General features: G+C 32.5%; 1 protein-coding gene across 1 annotated transcript in view; it reads left to right on the forward strand.

Annotated features, from left to right (window-relative positions):
* Positions 1-22,503, forward strand: part of LOC143240633 (uncharacterized) — an 89,675-nt gene that overhangs the window by 47,007 nt on the left and 20,165 nt on the right. The window contains exon 7 of the mRNA XM_076483386.1: positions 9,444-9,648. Within this exon, the coding sequence (XP_076339501.1) occupies positions 9,444-9,648 (205 nt within the window). The remainder of the gene's footprint in view (positions 1-9,443; positions 9,649-22,503) is intronic.

Here is a 22,503-nt window from a genome sequence, read left to right on the forward strand (position 1 = left end):
TCAAAAAACCTTGGCTGTCTGATTGGGGTTAGACTGTACTGATGATTACTTATTTTATTCCACCTTTAATATAGGACTAAGTTCCAGGTGAAGAGCATACCTGTTGTGGATGTAGTGCAGTTCCCCCACTCTTCTGCCATTTTTATCTTGGTACACTCCTCTTTTGTACAGATGTTTTCTGTATGTATCCTGCCTGCACTGGCCTCTTCACCTTCTCAGTGTGTGATTCTTTACTTCCCAATTAAAACCCCATTTTATGTTCTGAAAAAGTGATTAAATTATCTGAATGAGGTGCATATATATATAGTATCTGCACAGAAGGTGCATTGAACTTGGTAGAGAAATTTGCAAATTAGAATTTACCTAAGACATTTGAGTGGGATATAAAAGATTGGAGCAAGCACTCTCAATGCTTAGAGACAGCAAAGGTAACTATTATTGGAAAAAACATTTTCAGTTTAGGAGTATGTTAACTTTTGTAAATACATATTTGCTATAAAAAGAGAATAGTAATAGTATAAATTAACTTACATTTGTGACAAATAAACAGAACATTTTATCTGGATTTCAAGTAGGTTAACTCTTAAGTAAAATCAGTATATTGAAAGTTTTATCATTCCAGTTTTTTTTGTTTTTTTCTTCTGTGGAAAGGTAATTCATAAAGCAATATATGTGATGCTTAAATGTTAATACAGTTCACATTTTAATATAAAACACTATATGCTGACAGATCAGTCTGTTTTTTAAAGTTATAACCTCTTAATGTTAGGAATGTAATATTTTTCAATCTTTTATACAAATGTTAAATTCCTAACCACAGTATATATTTCATTGAAGACATAAATGTTGTATGAAACATATCCCTTAAATAACACATATTTTGTATAATTGGGAATAATTAAATGCAGTGCACTTGTAGAAGTTAGTACATTAACTTTATTTCATTCCAAATATCCATATATTGACAAAGGTCTTATGTAGTGAAAATCACTTAAGTAATAAAATAGAGGAGTAATACAGAAAACAAAACTGTTTGTAGTACACATTCTTGACACTCATATGTTTTAGTTTTACATTTCAGATGGAGCATTATATAAATTTCATTGCAAGTCAGCTTTATAGGTCATCACAGTATAGTTTCTTTAGTACTAATGCATAAAGAAACTTGTCAAGTTATTCCATTGATACTGTATCAGAGTACCACAAACTGTTTTAGAGTAAAATATTCCAGAACTAGTGGAACAACTTAAAGAAGATAGGTGAAAACTAGTTATTTATGGATTTGGTTGTATGCTATAAGAACTTGGCAGAATAAATATTAATGTTACTTGTTGTAGATTGTTACTCCAGAAATGTGACCAACAATTATTGTGTATTAACTAAAAATTAGAGATCCTTCTTAGTATGTGGTGTGATAGGAAAAAGATTTTTCTGCTATCTAGAAAAAAAAATTCTGTGTAAAGTGCTTGTAAATTTTTATCATATGAACAGGGTTTATTTACTGTATAAATAGATATAAGTACAATAAACTTTGTATTTTACAGAAAATAGTGGTGTAATTTAATATGATGCATAATAATATTTATGTATATAACCATAAGTAAATTTTGCTAGTTTCAGTAACACACTAAAGATTATTGAAATAAATGGAGCATAATTTTTAATGGATCAGTAAGATTGAGATTTTTTTTTGTGTGTGATATAAGCATTATTTTGTGGTATTTAAGATTCTGAAGAACCTTATTATTAACCTCTTCACTAAAGTAGCAACAATGTTTATTCCTTGTATGGAACTTTTATTTGGCAATTTTGCAAAAATTTTTGTGATTCATAATTTATAAACCAGTGAAACGTTGTTTCTGATTTCATGATTGAAGTCATTGTTTAGTGATGTCATATTTGTTTTGTGCCTGTAGGTCTTACTTGTGTAATTTATTCTTCTTGATTCAAGTGCATGACATGCACACTACAGACATCCAATATTCAAAATATATTTGGGATAAATCGTAGAGCTTTTTGCATGTTCACTGCTGTTATTTTCCTGGAATGATGAAAAGAAAAAAGTTTCTTGGATAAGCATAGTTGATCCCTTATTTTTTTAAAATTTGGTCATGGCTGGATATAGATACACGGTAGAAAAAATAAAGCAGTGGAGGATTGAGAAGACTTAGGTTTCATCCTTTTGTAAAAGCATGTAATTTTGCTGACAATATGCATTACTAACATTATTTTCTCATGATTTACACAAAACATAACCTCTAGGAAATGTACATGTTTGTATCCTTGGATGAATTATGTGGGGTTAATAAAAAAAGTTAGCATATAAACATTTTGTAGCACTGTGCAGATATATAGGTAGGTATTTTACCATTGGCCTTATGGCACAACAAAGTGAAAGTGTGTAAATACAATATGGTCCTTTGTAAGACTTTTTTAATCTAATTGTAGCCATTTTTTCATGGTTCTGAGGATTATTAATTGTACTGAAAAATTTTAATGTTCTGTTCATATAATTTCTTTCACCTACAGCTTCTTGTAGAATGAATTTTTAACCTTACATAACTTATTTAGTCACATTATTGTGGGGAAGATAACTATAAGTATTGCCCCTCAGTGTGGATTTCTGTATGGGGTGTGGGGACCTTTCAGGGAAGGTTCGGTTCTTTCAGTTTACCTCTTCTGGGATCTAAACATCCACTCATGTTTGCCATGTGTGGTGACCTGGGAAAAGGTAGAGAGGATCCTGGTGGTTAAAGGGTCCAATCCAAACACACCACTTTGGCCTTAAATTCCTGTAGGTGGTCAGCCTTGAGGTGGCCCCCCCTAGGGTCAGTTGGATGGTGCACTTGGTCTAGGATCAACTAAGTACCAGTGTTGGATGTTCTTGACAGGTGGCATGAACATTGTATCTGATGCTGGTGTTTTGATATGGTGCTATAGAAACCCTGGCTTTGCTGCAGTGTCCTTGTTTGGCATTGTAGTGCATCCTCTCATAGGGCTACATGGTGGGTGGGGTCATTGGGCACTGAAATATTCTTTTTTATTACAGATCTTCCATATAAAAATTTAAATAAAAGTGAAAAAATAGTCCATAGGTAAATGACCATGTCTTGAAGATTCTGAACAGCAATCTTCCATATCTGTAACACCTGCACTTCATTTACTTGTACTATATTCTCTTTCAGACAAACCTTTAGGGCAAATGTCTCTCTTTTTCATTCAGAAAGGACTAAAGGGACTTACTGGCTCTCCAGAGTCAATCAAAAAGCTTCTCTCTGGTAACATGTTGGTGGAAACATCTGCATCTCAACACAGTGAACTCCTCTAACATTCAAAGGTGGTTGTGGATATACCTTTGAGGTTACGTCTCATGCAATTTTGAATTCATCACAAGGAGTTATTGTTGAAAGGGATTTGAAGAACATCCCAGAGTTGGAGATTCTTGCTGGTTTCTCCACCCATCAAGTTTCTGCAGTGAGGTGCATCTCCACTTGCAAAGATGGAATTATGATGCCAACTAATGTCCTCATTTTAATATTTTAATCATTGCATCCACCGGCCACCATCAAGGCAGGTTATCTCAAATGCAGTGTGTGGTCATACATTCCAAACCCTTTCAGATGTTTTCATTGTTAGCAGTTTTGTCACTCAAAGACATCATGTCCTGGTTCCTTGACATGTGCATCTTGATGTGGCAAGCACCTTGATGCCTATGAGTGTGAAAAGGACCCTCGTTGCATCATTTGCAATGGCACTCACCTGTCCTACTTTCATTCTTGCCCTAAATGGTTGGAAGAAAATAAGGTGCAGTGTTTGAAGATGATTCAATATATTACTTACTCTGAGGCTCAAAAGTTGTTGTCCACTACTTCATCTCAGACATATGCTGCTGCACTTCTTTTCATAACTAGAGTGGAAGTGCAGGTAGATATCTCTGTGCCACCAAAAGAATTGTTCTCAAACCAAATGAAAACTCTATTGATCTTCATTGTTAAAAAAGTTGATGAATCAACTTCAATACCCATCTCTGTTCCTAACATACATTCCAGCAAGTCCCAAGATCCACTTCCTTTGGTTCCAGGTATGGGCATTTCCTCAGTTACATCTTCTTTTCCCACCCCAAGATGCAAAATGATCATTCGTTCATGTCCTTAGTTGCTGTAATTCTCTTCCAACAGCAAAGACCTGCCCAATCGACCCAGGGCAGGATCTGTGGAGGTCAACAGACCACTCTCCAATAAAGAAAAAAGACAGTCGTAAACAGAAGGGCTTTCCACCCAGTTTGGTTACACATAAATAAAAATGTCCACCTTGATACAATGGAACTGTCAAGCTTTACAATCTAATCTGGATGACATCAAAGCACTGATTGCTTCCCACCATCCTGTGTGTCTTTCCTTACAGGAAACATTTCTGAAACCTGCTGATAGAGTCATCTTTTGGCAGTTTTCTTTGCACAGAAATGACAGGCTGTGTGATGGAGCAGTGCATGAAGAGGTGGCACTGTTGGTTGATCAACATGTGCCCACCCTGTCTTTGCCACTTGACACAACCTTGGAGGCTGTAGCTATCTGTGTCTCTTTGGGTCGTACCATCACTGTTTGTTCTCTCTACTTGTTGCCTGGAGAGATCTATGATCAGTCAGCCCTTGATGCTCTTATTGAACAGTTGCTGTCTCCCTCTTTAATCCTGGGGGACTTTAATGGACATCATCCCCTCTGGGGAAGTGCTGATAATGATGGAAGGAGTTGCTCCACAAAGCATATGCTCTCTGGTCACAACCTTTCTCTTTTCAATACTAGGTCTTATGCTTATTTTCATAACCTAGTTACTCCTTTACTGCTATTGATCTCTCAATTCACTCCCCTTCACTATTCTCCCACATTTCTTAGAGGGTTGACAATAACCGACAAGGCAGTTGTCATTTTCCTACAGTTTTGAGAAAGAGAGTGGCTGTGGTCGATGCCACCCGCCCTGCATGCTCTAGTGGAAACTGGATGAAGCAAATCAGCCCTCTTTCATTGTTCTCGCAGAACTTGATCCTGCATTCGTCTGTAAGCCATGAGTAGATGACTGTGTGGCAGCAGTAACCAACTATATTATACAGGCAGCTGCTCAGTGTATTCCTAAAACCTCAACACATTTTCCATAATATCCTTGTCTATGGTGGAATCCTATCTGCCACATGGCATGGAAGGCTGAAAAACAAGCTTTGGATACTTTTTGTTGGTATCCCACACTTGAACAGCATTGCTTTCCAGCAGGCCTGTGCATATTCTCGGTGGGTAAAATGTCAAAGCCAGAAGGACTCTTGGATTAAATTCACAGCCAGCATATCTCCTAACACCAGTTTCAAAGTCATATGAGAAGATTCGAAAGGTCAGTGGTTAATATAATTCTGTTCCCCCCTCAATCTTGCTCTCTGGTGGCCAGGAAGTAGCTGATACTCAGAGCATCACCGATACTCTAGATGAAAGCTTTTCCAGGTATCTAGCACTTCTGCTTCATACTCCACCTTCTGAAACTCGGGCAGAGCAGTCACATCTTTCCTTCTGAGCTGATTGTCTCTATGACTGTAATTGTTCCTTCACACTGGCCTTTCATAAGTCTGGCAGTACATCAGTCAGACCTGGTGATGTACACTAAGAAATGCTGTACCATTTATCTCCTGCTTCTCTTGCTATTCTTCTGATTATTTTAACCAGATCTAGCAAAAGAATGTTTTTTCTGATGCCTGGTACCAGAATATTGTCCTACCTTTCTCTAAGTCTGGGAAGGATCCCAAGATTCCTTCAAACCACCATCCAATTGCTTTGACAAGCTGACTCTGTAAGACCTTATAGAGGATGGTTAATGCTCATTTTGTTTGGTTCCTCAAATCAAACAACCTCCTCTTGCTCACTCAGTGTGTGTTTCAATGACAGAGCTTCACCATGGACCATCTGATTTGACTTGAAATGTCGATCAGAGAAGCCTTTCTCAAATGACAACACTTTGTATCAATGTTCTTTGACATTGAGAAGGCTTTTGATACAACATGGAGGTATGGCATTTTGCAAGATCTTCATATATATGGGTTACATGACCATTTGACCATTTTTTATTCAAAATTTTTTAATGGACAAGAGATTCCAAATTTGTGTGGGTTTGACACTTTCACATTCTTTTCTGTAGGAACTTGGAGTCCCTCAGGGCTGTATTTTGAGTATCACGCTTCTAAGTAGAAAGATTAATGCCATCAGTGACCTTTCTTTAAGATATCTAAGAAAGCAGATACTCGTGAGTGGAAAAACTGTCTGTTATTTTTTGAACATCTTTCAAACCATCCTTCCATTCCTATTTATAGGGGTGGTTCGGTTGTTGTGTGCAAAATACCCTCTACAGTTTCTGTGTTCACTGCTGAACTGTATGTCATATTTTTTTCCCTGGATGATATAGAAGCTAAGCAGTACTCAAACTGCACTATTTATACTGATTTGCTTCTCTACTGGCCCTGGAATTGTTTCATGTTAGTTCTCATCAATATTGAAAACCAAGTGGCCTATTTCTATTTTATATCTACTTCTATCCAGTTCTTCTGCATAACAGGCCATGTTGGTATTTGTGGGAATGAGCTTGCTGACACTACAGCTAAGTCTGTCTGTTCTGGCACTATTACTGCTGTGCTTATTCCGTACGTGAACTATGATCCTGTATTCAAGGCTCAGCTCTGGGCCAGTTAGCAGTTGATATGGAGTGAGCAACGTGGAAACAAGTTCTTCCAGATAAAACCTTCTCTTGGACTTTGGCCATCTGTTTCCCCAAAGATCAGAAGAAAGTTGTTCTAACTAGGCTACGCATTGGTCACAGTTTTTTTAACTCATTGTTTTCTTTTATCTTGGACTGATGCACCACTGTGCTGTCTGTTTAACACTCAGGTCACAAAAAGCCACATTTTACTGACTTGCCGTCATTACAACTCTTTAGAAATGGCACCATTTTAAACTTTTGTCCCAAGGTTTATCCATAACATTAGACAGTATTATTGGTGATGGTGACACTGTCCACCTTAGAAATGTTTTTAGTTTTTTAAAGGCTATTATTCGTTTTTATGCTGTTAAAAAAACAGGTTAAATTTATACATTAGACCTTTTTTAATGTGATTCCCTTCTGAGAATCAAAGTACATCTAGTTTGCTTTGAAATCAGAAAATGTCCATAATGTAAAATAACTTGAAACCAGAACTGGAAAGGCCAACTTAAGGTGTATAATACTGCTATTTGAACTATTTATTAGTCGTTCTGGTGAATTATAATAATTAAAATTTTGCTTTCAAAACTTGTATTACTTCACTTTCTGAAAATGGCCATAACATCAAATAACTTGGAACCAGGACTGGAAAGGCGACTCAGGTGACTGATGCTAATTTTTGAAATTACCCATTTGCCATCCTGGGAAGCTATGATAATTACAATTATGCTACAGAATGCCCTTTACAATTTGTATAACTGTTATTTTTTTCTTACTGCTGAAGACTAGATGTAAAAATTGGATTTAATGTTATTTCTTTTTAATTCAAAAATTTAACTTTGTTTTATTTTAATTTCCTTTTACGAATTTTAACTTTTCACCAGTTGTTTGGTGCAGATAGCCTCATTGCTTTGTGCCATAAAACACCAAACCAACTATAAGTATTGCAATTTTTAACATATTTATAATTACCTTTTTTTTCACATTGTAATGCCTAAGGTTAATGTTCAGCTAGATGAATGTTAAAAGTTTAATTTATATCTAGCTAGATGTCAATAATCCAAAGTATAATGCCAAATGTTATTGATCAGGTAGCTGAAATTGAGCATATTGATTTAGGGATGAGTGGTATATCAGTATTTATGATAATCATTACACTATGTAACACATATTTTGTTCCTGGATAGTATGTGTTTATTTCTTAATTACTTATGTTGTAAAAGTACAAAAAATGATCATTATTCCCTTCAAACTCTGCTTTTGTGACCTGGGTAATAAAATTTAGAAATTAACCTATTTTCTATGTAAAATTGGACAAATTTGCACATTTTCATTTACATAAGGTCTGAGTAAAACAACATATGAATTAAGATTTACATGTATTTATACTAAAGTTATACAAAAAATGAACAAAAATGTTTAGAAGTGAGTAGTTTTTCAAGATTTGCAACTATAATGTAAATTGCTTTACTGTATCAGCCCCCAAATATAGTATCCCACCATGTTTTTGTTATATACTCCCAGGTCACAAAAGCAATGTTTGAAGAGAAAAATAGGTCTTTTTCCATTTACTTTAGGCATAAACAATTGGGAAATAACACTTTCTGCCCAGGAACAAGAAAAAGTAAAAATTTTGTTACATAGTGTTATCATGAAATAAAAAAATTATATGATTGAAATTGTCTTCTGTGCATAATGTACAAAAATATACAATATGTAAGATATGTATGTAAGATACTTTTAATAACTTGTATTTAGCTGTATTAAAATGAATCATTTTGTTACTTGAATGAACATTTTTCTGATTGTCTTAAGAACTGTTTAAGTCATGCATTAATGTTTATGTGGTAAATGACCATCACATATGTTGTTGCACGTATTAATTGTTTTGAGTTTGTACAATCATACATAAGGTATCCACCTAACAGTGCTTATAATAATAGCTTACTTAAATTACTTGATGAAACATGCTTCTTATTTTGTATAATTCTATACTCTGATGAATTGTCTCCATACTTTATCACTAAGGAGAATCAGTAGTTTAATGTTATGGTTTATTTGAATATTAATATACGTGTTTTGAGTAACTTGGAAGGGTTATTATGCAGTTGTCCTTTTGGAAGCTTGGTTCATTAACAGTTTTTTTATATTTAAGATGAACAGTGCCTTAATTTATTCTTGTGTAATAAATGTGCATGCTTAAAAGATAAAAATGAGAGATTTCTCAGGTAAACTGTAGCTTGTAATATTGTTTCTTCATTTTTGCTAGGGGGTGATAATCGACCGTGTAACATATACCTTTTACTTACTTGATAGGTGGTGTAGTAATATAAAAGCTTGAGTCAGCTTAAAAAATAATTATTTACTCTGCTTATGGGTTGCAAGGATATTTCTACTTTGATTTCTGATCAATAAATACTTTTTTAACTTCTGGTGCTATGTGTTGCAGTTACAACAATATCTTGACCAAACATGGCCTAATATAATACAAATAAAACTGATGTGGGTTGATTTCAAATATTTATGTCTGAGGAAAAGAGCATGCTAAACACTCAGATTTTTTATTTTGAGAAAAGTTTCAACAAAATAATATAATTTATAATCTTATTGTGAATTTTTCTTCTGTTTAATTTTTATGTATCTGAAAGTGAGTGTTAATAATAAAACAAGTCTGCACGTAAAATGTTACAGATGTATATATTTTGTCTTCTTAGATACCTAAAGATAGCAGTGAAGATGACCACTGTAGTACTGCAGCCTGCCACCTACTTTTTGAATGGGCAGAAAAGCTGTTGAACAAGAAATTTAGCTCTGTTAGAGAACTGGCTTATTTCCTGGTGGAAAACATGTATGTAGATAATCGATCAGTAGCAGCATTCACTATTCTGTCTTCAGGATGTGGAAGTGGTTCTGAAAAAGGCAAGTTCCTGGTTTTTTAAGTTTTTTGCACTTTTATTTAAGAAAACACAAAATTAAAATCATACAGATTATTAACAATTATAAAAATTAGCGGGGTAGAAATGCATCTGGAAACATTATTTTTGTTAATACTTCTTATCGTAAGTTATCATTCATGATACTACAAATAATTATACTTGTTTTTACTCATCTACTAATAGTTCAACATGGATGGGAAATTATGTAAATGTAAGTATTCTGTTTGATACCTTATGGTTTTAATGGGCAAAGTAGGCACCTATTTTAGCTTACACTGGATTTTTCAAATTTCCTTAGTTGACTTGCTTCTGATTACCACAAAAAAACAAGATTTCAAAGTTTGGGGTTTGCATGGGATATAAGAGTGACAATAAAATCCCACCATTAAATTATTCCAAGAGTTTACTAGATGCTTTCTCTCTGTTTTACCAGTTCAAAGTTGGAGATAGATAGCACAGATATCGTAAACAAACAAATAAAAATCTTGAAGTATAATATGATAAACATATAAAGCTAATTAGCCAATGGAAGAACAATATAATGATATTTGAACTGCCTTTTCAATCTGATACAGTAATAAATATATTTTGAAACTACTGAATTGAGGTTTTATTGTATGATTCCGTATATGTAATAAAAATTTAAAATGGTTGACTAAGTGGAGAAACAGTTCTAACAGTAAATAAATGCTTTTTTAATTTCATGACACTAAGTCATTTGTACCAAGTTTTGAAATTATGATTTCTTTATAAAATTTATTTGGTACAGTTTTACTCAGTGCATCTGGATACTTGTTTCTCTTTCAAAAACAGGGAAAGCTGTGTTCACAAAGGTAACATGTAAGCACTTGAGATGTGTGTGTACTGAATAAATTTTATCAGTATAGTATTCAGAGCATGTGACCTTTAAAAGTATGTTCCACATAAAATTATCATAAATTGATCCTTCAGGTAATTGAATACCTTGTACATAAATGAAAGCTTTCTTATTCTATCAACATGAAAGTCTGACTGGATTTTTTTTTTTTTTAACTAATACCTAGTTCAAATCATTTACCGTGTAACTAGTGTTTGTTTAAAGCATTTACTGGAACTGTTATTTTTAACTGCAAAAATAGGAACCAGCAATAAGTCATTAAATTTTGTTTTGAAACCAGTAAGACTAAATACCATTGTTTGAAACATATGGAGTTATCTTTTGAGCAATATAACAATTTTTTTCCAGCTTTTTTCATATTTAAAGACAAGTTCAAATAACATTTATATGCTCAAGAAATTTGAAAGGATGATAACTGTTTTTTTAAGTTACTTTCTCAATATATGTAGGTTTCAAAAAAATATCTGAATAGCTATGAAATACTTTAAACATATTTGGATATCTTATCAGAGTATAATTTATATATATTTTGGCACTAATTTGGAAATTTCAAAAAGAAATGATACAAACAACATTTAACTTTACACAACTAAAACATTTTTAGCAATACAATGTGCGTGTTTTGATGGTTTCCGATAACCTTTAAGAGTGTAATTACAAATATATGGTACTTAAAATTTATAACATACAGATAAATTATGTAATACATATTTATATCTAATCTACATATTACACAATTCTACTACTATAAAAGATCACCTATTAACAATTTGATACGTGTGTATATCATATGTTTTCATAATATTTGTACTCTTACGTTTCTGTACTGTTTTGTTGTAGTTGCCTTCGTGTCTGTTTTTACTCTATAGCAGATAGTATCTACTTTAACTTTCAGGGATGTTGCTGCAACATCTTGTGTGTAGAATAAGCCACTGACAACAATACCCTTTACTGGCCAAGTGAATGATATCTGTATGTTACAAGCAGTGATTACTTTAAGAGAATGACCAGTCACATGGTGATACTAATCACAACTGAATAGGATTGAGCTTATCTGTTTATTGTCTTGCTTTAATTCTATATGATTTTAGATATCCCTACATTTAATTCCTTTTTTTGAAAAGTTTATCTTTGCTTGTTGTTGTTGTGTTGTGATGAAGTGTTTGAATAGATATGGGAAGGTTGTATTTGTAACCAAGTTCTAAATAAAATAAGGCTCAAACAGTAATATATTTTGATTACCTAAAATTGGCTAGTAATTCCTATTTTACCCAGTACTTAAACTTATTGAAGGAACACCAAATTTCTGTAAGAAAGTTAACTTCAAGGGTAAGTGATAATATTGTTTAAACTAAATTTTTTTCTTTTTTCTTTAATTACTACTACTTTTTGATAATTCTGACAAACATTGATACTCTGTTTGAAACTATGCCAGTGAAGTTGGTTAATACCATTTTTCTGGATTTTTGAGTTATCACATAATTAAAAGGAAGCAGAATAAAGAAGAACAAGAAATCTAAGCTTTTTACTATGATATTTCCAGAACTTTAGACTCATTCATTATATAGATACTGTTATAAAAGGAAACAGTGTGTAGTATTATGAAGTCCTGATCTGTTGAGGAGGTATTTAAAATACCATTTTGATTAACAGTCCAAGCCATCCCTACACAGGCAGTGCTATGCTACCTCCTGCCTGATAAACAAAAAGTTACCTACTTGCAAAACCTTTATTTCACATTCTGTCTTTCACAAATTTTCAGTAATTTTCTCCAACATTTACTATTACATCCTTTATAACAATTAGAAATATATAATTTACAGATCTACGTCTAACAACATTATATCTGTCTACAGTTTCAAAATTTATCTCCAAGTTCAAATAAACAGCTTAGGGAATTATTTAACCCTCTTGCCCTGGGTGTCCTTTACTGTGCATGACACACAGTTTTAGTGTCTTGCATTCAAATTTTTGTTAAACTCCTTTTAATTTTTATATACCAATTAGTATAAGATAAAATCTTAGCTAATAATCCATATTTTAATAGTATACAAGTTTTAAGTTTTTAATTGTACAAGCCAATAGTTTAAAAAATCCTAACTTTCTCCCAGTGTGAGCATTCTGAAATATTTACTCTTCTCTATTTTCTCTACCATCCTTTCAAAAAATATAAAATTAAATGTAAATTACTCACTTTAAAATCATCATTGCTTAGAAAAACTAAGTTTTATAGCCTTCAATTTAGTTTGATTATGGAGCTATCATCCAGAAAGTCACATTGACCTCTCACATTGTCTCTTTGAGGATTTGTTAATAGTTCTCTCTTGTGTGTAATTATGTATTACTTATGATCAATAGAAGGCCAATGATTACTTGTATCAAATTTACATCTTGTATTATGTTGTGTTCTGAACAGATAAGCACCAATATCAGTTAACTTTGGGAATCAAAATGGATACTTGGATGAATTTGTAATGGTTCTTGTTTAACAGTTAGAAAACCAGAGAAATTGTGGTTATTAAAGGAAATTGTTTTTCCATGTCATTAGTCTGTTTTTTGGTGAATTATTTAATGCACTGCTACCATTATTACTATAAATAAAAATAAATTAAAAAAAAAACTTAAACGTCTTCAGCAATGAAAAAGGAGATTAGGTAAGCACTTTATTTCTTGTTTTCATGTTCTTTTTATTTCTTATTAAAAAGAATCTAAAATGTAAAAATAGAGGTCTTTTTAGGTTAATTAAGATTGGATAAATAATAATCATGTTTCATGAGGCACACATGAGCAGCTCGCAGCATCTCATGGGTGATGTAATCCAATAGCATAATGTGAGATGCATGTACCTGAAGTGATTTACAGCTAGCTTATAATGGTATAGATATTAGTTAGACATGGTTCAAATGGTGAGCAAAAGGAGCAATAAAACATTAAAATGAAATTATAATAGATGTATACTATTATGAACTTAAAGCTACTTAGGATAAACAAATATAGTTTCATGTTACAATTTTAAGTCATTCTAGAAAAAAATAAGGGAAATTTAGATGTATTTGGATATATTTGGTGGTTATGTGGTCAGTCAAATTGACTGATCCTGTTTTGAGATAGAGTAGAGAAAATAACATAAAAAGTTTTACCAGAGGAAAGAAAAATATTTGAAGTGTATTTAAGAGGGTTTAGGGATAACACAAAGGAAATTTTAGATTCTCAAGATGAGGAAAAATGTTAAGATTAAAAATACGAAAATTACCTTTAATGCAGACTTATTCAAAATAAATATTTATTTTAGTTTATTAAAAATATTTTACTAAAAAGTATTATTTTTTATAGTAAAAATATTTCATGAGGCACATGCAAGCAGCTCATAGTAGCTCATGGGTGACATAATTCAGTAGCATAATGTACCCCATAATACACTATTTTCTTGTCCCTGCTGATTTCTCCAAGCCCATTCTCTTGGCCATAGTTTTACTAGGTAGTAGATAGGGACAGTGGGAATTTCATTAATCCATTCATACCTGTCACTAATTAAATGGCGAGGCATTTGACTTTTTTTCTTTTTTAAACAAACAAGATGTTACAGAAATGAGGTATTATTTCCCATGTCTCATTTCCCATGGTCCTCAGTTGGCTTGCAGGTATATTTGAGCTTCTACAAGTCCATACACAGTAGTCTGTTCTTTTATTATTCATTCCGTGAGATGTTGGATAGTAATGATTTGTACATCCATCCATAAGCTCTTTTTCCATAGCATGCAAGGTATGTAGTTGAACATTGTTATATTTAAAACCTAGTTCATACATGTCTAACGTACTGTTATTCAAAATCCCACCTCTACATCCAATGGCTATTGCTTTGTAATACACTTTCTTATTTGGCCAATGTTTAAGACACTGCTGTTCAATACTTGGTTTTCCACTATAATAATTGATTTTGCTGTCATATCTGGTGTCTAGATATTTATGACCAGTTTCTCAAGATATTGCTATATCGATGATATGGACTGAATTGTCGTCGATAGCAAAGTGATATGGTTTAGTTGGTTCTTCTTTATCAGTGTCATATATAAAGGGTTCTTGGATAATTATAGTGAATCTCTTTATTTTTCTTTAAAGTGTCACAAATCTTCTTACACATAGTCATGGTGAATAATACGTGCATGGTGAGTAGAACTACAATGACTTATAATATGTGCCAAAGTTTCTACTTTCTCAATACACCCAGCCCTACAATTACAGGGGAATGTTGATCTACCTTGGTAGATGTTACTCTGAGTAGGAAGAAGTCTGTAGCTCAACATAAGAAGTGTGATAAATGTAGAACCTGGAACTACTTTTGTGCCAGAAGTTAATGAATTATTGGTTCGGGATCTTTTAATTTCATCCAGTCCACTACAATTAGCATCTTGACATAGTTTATCCCTCCAGTTTCTCTTGATACGTAACTTATGGGACATGTTGTGTTGATTCTGGATAAATTCTGTGGCAGGAAGGTCGTAAAGCAGGAGCATTTGCCTTCTCAATATTCCATAATCTTCTTATAGTAGATAGGATGATGTCCTGGAAATTTATAACTCCCAGGCCTGCTTCAGATGACTTTGTAGAGAATACACCATTGCATATCTGGTGGGGTAGTTTACCTATATGTTTGACTCTGTTTCTAATAATTCTATCTACTAAATTCAACATTTTAGCTGTGGGTCGAGATAATGGTATTATGTGTATCATCCTAGAAATGAAATATAAAAGCTGCTAATCAGAAGCAACTTCTGTTAAGGCTTCAAGCTTGATTTATGAATCTTCATTAGATCCTCTTTGATTTCCTTTACATAACATTTTGGATCAGCTCTTCCCTTCTATGAAAACTTAATTCCAAGTATTTAAAAAATTCAGAAGGTTGAGCTTGCTGAATAACCTGATTGTGAATAATAAATTGATTATTGGCTAATACTTTTGTTCTTGTACTTTTTGTTCAGAGCAATGAGATAATGCAAAAGATTTGTCATTGTTGATGTAAATATTTCGTCCATTTTCTTTAATGAAAGGAATATTCGTATCAACAATCCGTTGACAAGGAGTGACATCATTGGCAAAACCCAATCCAAATAATACTTACTGAATGTCTGCACCAACGTCAGGACTGTTTCTTCAAAATAATTCATTGGTGATCTTATTGAATAAAAGTGGCAATAGGGGATTACCCTGTCAAACTCCTCATTTCATGGGGACATCAGTTGTTGTTACATTCATCAAGATGATTTCCGTAGAACAACCCGCATGAGTGTTCATAACATAGTGATTCATATTTGTAAACATGTTGAATCTATTTAATGCTCTCCTGATGAAAAAGTAAGAATCAAAATAAAAAGCTTTGGCTATATCCAAAGCCATGACATTTAATAAGATACTCAAGCATCAAAGTGTTTACAAAAGTATCATCATATTAAACAAAAGCCATTTGAAGTGGATTAAAACTGACATTCCTCATCATTCTAGAGGTGAGCAAACAATGGAAGGCTTGCACTATAGTTGCCATAATTGTAATAGGTCTCCAGTTTTTCACAAATTATAGATCTCTCTTCTTAGGTATTAAAATAGTCCTACACTGCTTAAGTCATTGAGGAAGATCCTATGCCCATAAAGAGCAGTTAAAGAGCAGACAAATAATCACAGGCAGATGATCGTCAAAATCTTTGGCATGAGACCATTGGGTCCAACAGATGTAGTTGAAAGTGATTTGACGATTTTCTTTGTCTCGTTGACAGTAATAATGGTAGACGAGTCATCTATTGCAGATCCCTTAAAATCCACTATGGGATGATTATAAGGAGGAGATGGAGGTGTGAATAAACTCTGATTTATATGAAAAAATGTCATTCTCTGTTGGAATAACATCCTCTCTGTAGGGTTTATTATTTGATCTAATGCTCTTTTTTTGTAAATTTTATATAACCTCTGCATCTTACTGAAGTTATTGTAATAAAGAATTTTTATTGTTGTGAGAACTACAAGTCTTTGATTTCCTCCTCTTTTTCTTTAAATTGGGTGAAACCTTCTGCTGGTGTTTGTTTTTAATCTTGTTAAGCATGAAATCACTGATTTCCAAGTGTGATAGTGTTCTTGGATCATAACGTTAACAATATTGTCCCATCCAGCTGGAAAGTTGAGACATAATGAGCTAATGTGGTCAGTAAAGGATAGCAATGGGGCATCCTCTGTATAAAATGGTTCCGGATTAAAAATATCTTCCGATTAAAATGAAGAAGCAGAACCTGTGTCAAAACTATGTACAGCTTGTCTGGAAAAATGTTTATCATTAATGAATTGTTAAAACTAACTTCAGTGGAGCCACGTGAATCTTCCTGTATAGGGGGAAGTCCAAATAATAGTCTTCTTTGTTCCTCAAACCATTTTTTATACTCTAAAGATGCTCTTTGGTTTTTAATAGAGTTATGAGTTCAGCCAGGAAACTTAGAAGCTAAAATAATATTAATATTTTTGCTATTAGGAGTCTTCTAGACTTGGCAACTTTTTTTCCTTGTTAGTCCATCTTGATCTTGATCATAGGGTAACAATACTTTCATCATACTGCACTGGATGTTTCATTCTGTGATGTTGTGATAAACCTCTTTTGGAAATAAACCCCTTATCACAGTTATCACAATTGAATGGATATACAATATCAGGAATGTCATCACTAAAGATGCTATCCCATTTTTTTTTTACATTTGGAGTATTGTTATTGTGTTTCAATCTTACATGCCTGAGAAAACTACTATGATCAACAAATGTAAAATGGCAGATACATTCGTTAGTACTAGACTTGTAGAAGTAAAAGATGTTTTGGACATGGCCCAATCCTTTGTCCATGCCAAGTCTTTCACCAGGTAGTCTTCCATATCAAGGTATATTTTATGTAGTTGAAGTTTCAAAAATTGTTTACAAAGAGTTCTAACCCTTATAAAGAATCAGTCCCATCTCTCAACCAATTACCACCTTATAGAGATGAGACCTCACTTTTTTTTTTTTTTCAGTTTATCTGTATTCTAAATTTACTGTAGCTTGTAAATAGAAAGAAGTATGTTGTAGGTCAAACTTACAAGGAGTTAACAACATATACTTGTAATATTAACTGAAAGACTGCCAAATTTGGTAAAGATATACACTACATTGAAAGTTAAAAGTATTAAATTTGTAAAGACCTTAAACAACTACAGAAAAGTGACATGGTCAGTCAGATTGACTGAGCAAATGTTGAAAGAGTTAAGACACTTATGTGTAAGCTATAAAACCAATTATATTATAGTAGCTATAGGACATTGTTTGCTTTGTGCATATTATTATTTTATATTCTTAAGTATATATGAAATAAAAATAGTTTTATGTAGTAGTTCCATCATCATATAAGAAGTCAGTTTTTTTTGCATTGGTGGGCCAACAGCAAACTTAAAACAAGGGGTCAAAATACATACTGAATTTCTTGTTTCTGTTTTTCACTTATTGTTATGACAGTAACTAAAATATGAAATTAGAAGCTTATTATATTTCTATATGAGACATGCTCATAAATAACTTGTGCATTACATCACTTAATACCATAACTGGAACTATGTATTTGCCATGTATTTCACAGCTTGTATCATAGGATTAGTTGTGATACACAGCTTAAAGAGCAATAAAAACATTTATAAAAAAAGATGTATATTGTTACAACTCTTAAAGTATTTAGGATAAATAATTGTAAATTTTCTGTTACAATCTGTAGTAATTCCAGAAATTAAAAAGGGCAAGTTAGATTTTTTTTGTCAGATAAAATCGACTACATACTTATAGTATCAAGGTAGAGAAATTAACATATATATAATTTTACTGAAAACTTTTGATACTTATTTAGGAGGTTTTAGAGGTTATGCTTGTGAAATGTGAAAACTGTAAAATGAGAAATGTTTTTCACCTTAACATGAGTCTGAACTTTACCTTGGTTTCATATATTCAAAATAAACATTTTAGTAAAATTACTTAATTGAAAAAATCTAATTATTTTGTGTGTGTGCAAATGACTTGTAATATTTACTAAGATTTTCAACTTTTGTGGTGAAACACTTTGTACATTAAAAACTATATATGTTTACTTTCATGACTAATTGTGGTTGCAAGGTTTGTCAAAGTGACAGACTGTACAAATAGATTCAAACAGAACCGTCTAATACTTGTGAGGAAATCAAGTAACCTGAGAATATCACACTTTCATTTCAATTTATTACTCTGTTTTAATTTATTATTAAATTTATTTATATGATGATTCTCTAATATTTATGGCATATAAACTACTGGATTGTACTAGAGTAACAGTATTCTATGAAATTACACTTTGGGTTTTGTTGACATGTTTTACAAGAGGTGGATTATATATTTTTCACATAGCTTTGTGGGTTTTTTCCCTATTTAAAAAAGTATTGCTTCAGTATTTTATTTAATAGTTTTAGATTAGAGGATGATACAGACTAAATGAACCGTAAGGCTCTTGTTGTTCCTAAACATTGTGTTATATTGAAGCAGTTTAAAATAGCACACCACTACAACCAGGGTTCGACATAAAATCAAATTTTTTAACTGTAACAGTGCTTAGAATAAAATTTAGCACTTGACAAAAATACATTGCCAGGATTTGATCATAACATTAATGAACAATAAAACATAAACATCTATTAATTATTTCAAATAATGGAATTAGGAAAAAGAACTTGAAGAGGAAGAAATCCTAATTAAAAGAAAATCGCAACACTATATTTCAAAATTATGGTTTTGTATTAGTGACAGTGTTGAGTGATAAACAGCAATAATTCACTAACTATTTTGTTCACAAACTATCTTATGACAGGATTTTTATTCACTGCATTTTCACAAGTACATCTTTCGAATATACTTAAAAAATATCTGTATGTCACTACCAAGGAAGCTGGTGCTAGTTTTTTAATACATACATGTGTACTCAAATGTGTTCAGTTAGAAGGTGAGTTGGCATTTTAATGTAACTAAACATTCATAAAGAAACTGAATAACAGAAGGAATAATAAATGAATAATGAACAAGACCATCATCAGAAAGAAAAATAATTCACTATCTCACACTATGTTTTGTTCATTTAATCTGTATTTTAAATTTACTGCAGCCTGTCCTATGTCAATACAAAGAAGTATGTTGTAGGTCAAACCACCAAGGAGTTAACCACTAAATGAACAGTAAGTCTGTAAACGAAAACCAGTTGTGGTACTTGAAGAAGGGAATTGTCTGAAACATTGTATCCATAATGGTGTGTGTGTGTAAAAATATTCATGATGTTAAAAAAACACATTGGTGTGAGGGGTCATGACAGAAATTAATAAAACCCTATTACCTGAGCATTTTAGAAACGTGGACATTTTTGCTTCAGGGTAAAAATGTGTAATGATTTAGATGGCATAGCCCAAATATTAAAATTAATTACTTTTAGAAGGGAAAGTTTATCACAGATTTGTATGTTTATATGTTTTCATGTAAAACATTGTGGAGTTCATATGTTGTGAATTGACACTTGTACTATTGTTCATGTTACTAGAATTTGTTAAATTTTTCTCATTGTTATGAGTGAGTATTATTGCATTATACTATCTTGTAGTATGTACAAAATGTAGTTTGAATTAAAGTAAGATAGAGAGACCTAAACTGCACAATTATGAGTTTATCAAAAAGAGTGTATTGTGGCAATTTCCAAATTGAAAATTATTAGATTGTATTGCAATAACATAATATAAAAGAAATAATTTATCTTTTTAATTGTGTTTCTAAAGTAATTGAATTACCTTGTGTGCACTCTGATGAAAAGAGATGATTATATAAAGTTCTGGATACAGCTGAGGTAATTGAGTATATGTATATATGTTTGACTTGTTTTAATATATTTTAAAACAAGTAGACTGTGCATTATTTATTTTTTGTTGAAATTTATTACCAACATGTCATAAACACATATTGTAAAGAGTCTGGTCCATTCATGTGTAAACCATAGCATATCTTCAGTTGCTATTTTTAATTGTTGTTTAGTACAGAGACAACCATTCAACTAAAACAGTTGTAGTACATAATATTAGTCAGCTCATGGATTCATGGCTCACATTTGCAGGGCCAGTATAATGTACATTTAATTTTATTAACTAAGTTATGGACGTTAATTAATAGGTCTACTTATTTGTGAGCTGTAATGTAAATCAATGCCACATTTGGGGTCTGCATTTTGGGAATTCCTGTAAAAGTGTTTTTATGAAATATCCGAGTTCCTTAATCAAGGGATTAGGATAAAAATTTAGCATTTGTGCAAACTTTGGGACCAAGAGAATTCATTTGATGCCATTTAATAGTTAGTTAGTTCAGCCATTAGGAGAAGGGTTTTTAAGAAAATCCCTGGGTTCCCCAAAATGTGGGTGATAATTGCTTCCTTTGTGCAAATCTCTGAACCAAGACAATTTGTTTGGTGTCATTTATAATTCAGTGTGACCAGCAGTTTAGGAGGAATTGTGTGACACCCAGTCAATCTTGAACTATGATTTTGCACTTTTTAGTTTAATGATTATTGCTGGTATATAATGCAAGCTTTATTTTTTCAACCAAGTTATAAATGGTAATTAGTAGGCCTACTTATTTACATGCTATAATGTAAATCATTGCCAGATTTGGGGTTCATTTTCAGGGAACCTCTGGGACCAAGACAGTTTGTTTGGTACTATTTAGAAGTTGGTGTGAGAAGCAGTTTGGTAAAAGTTACATGACACAAAGACATTAAATCTTATTGTATAGATGAACAATAATAAATTGTAACTAACTGTTACAATTAACTTTTTTTTTAGATCATTTAGATGGAATATTTCTCTTACATAATGAACTGACATAAAGGTACAATGCATTATGGAAATAACCACAGTTTATCTAGTACAAAATTACCTTTTAACACCAGATAAGAAATCCAGATTTTATAGATACTACATTCACAACACATTTTTTATCTGGTCCCATAGTCATGAGAAGTTATTGCCCTTCATATAACATCTTAACTTCATAGAAATGTAATCCACTTCATTCTTTAACATTTTTGTCAGCAGATAGAATGAAAAGTTTGCTAAAACTATATGCAGCACACTAACTCATAGATCTAGTAGATCCCCTCTTGGTCAGCAACTGCCCCTCATTTTAGACCACTATACCTGAGAACAGATATACAGTGCATTATTTTCTCCCCCTGGTGACCAACTAACCATCAAAATAATAAAATTAATGATTGGTCTATCATGATGTCACACAGCTACCTATGTGCTGAAAGTATGCTATCAAGTGCATATGCATGTCACTTTTTTTTTTTTTTTTATTATCTTGGCTACCTTTAGAGTGCCTTGGATAGTCTTTGGATAGAGATCAAAGTGCATGCCATCAGGTTTGTAGACTTACATGCAAAATTTTCTTGGACTACTGCTTTATGAATGTACATCAATGGGTTTGGGATCAAATTAATGGAATTTTTTTACTTCTTGCCAAAATTTTGAGTCACTTAAGTGCTTCCAAATAAAACCCTTTATTGGACTTAAGGAGTCTTGTTTCCATAAGAATTGGAAAGAGGAAGTTGTCCTCACTAAACTATGCATAATTAACAGTTTTTTAACTCATTGTTTTCTTTTACCTGGAACTGATGCATCAAATGTGTTGTCTGTGTGACACTCTGGTCACAATAAGCCACATTTTAGTCTCTTGCCATCGTTACGACTTTCAACCACGTTTTGTTCCAGTGTTTACCCTTAATGTTGGATAGTTTCATTGGCGATGGTGAGACTGTCTGCCTTACAAATGTTTTTAGTTTTTTAAAGGCCATTGATCTTTTTAATGCTATTTAAGTTTTTGATTCATAAATTAGACCTTTTTTGTGATTCCTTT

Source organism: Tachypleus tridentatus, chromosome 13 (genome assembly GCF_004210375.1).
Source record: "Tachypleus tridentatus isolate NWPU-2018 chromosome 13, ASM421037v1, whole genome shotgun sequence".
In the NCBI taxonomy this organism is placed as follows: domain Eukaryota; kingdom Metazoa; phylum Arthropoda; class Merostomata; order Xiphosura; family Limulidae; genus Tachypleus; species Tachypleus tridentatus.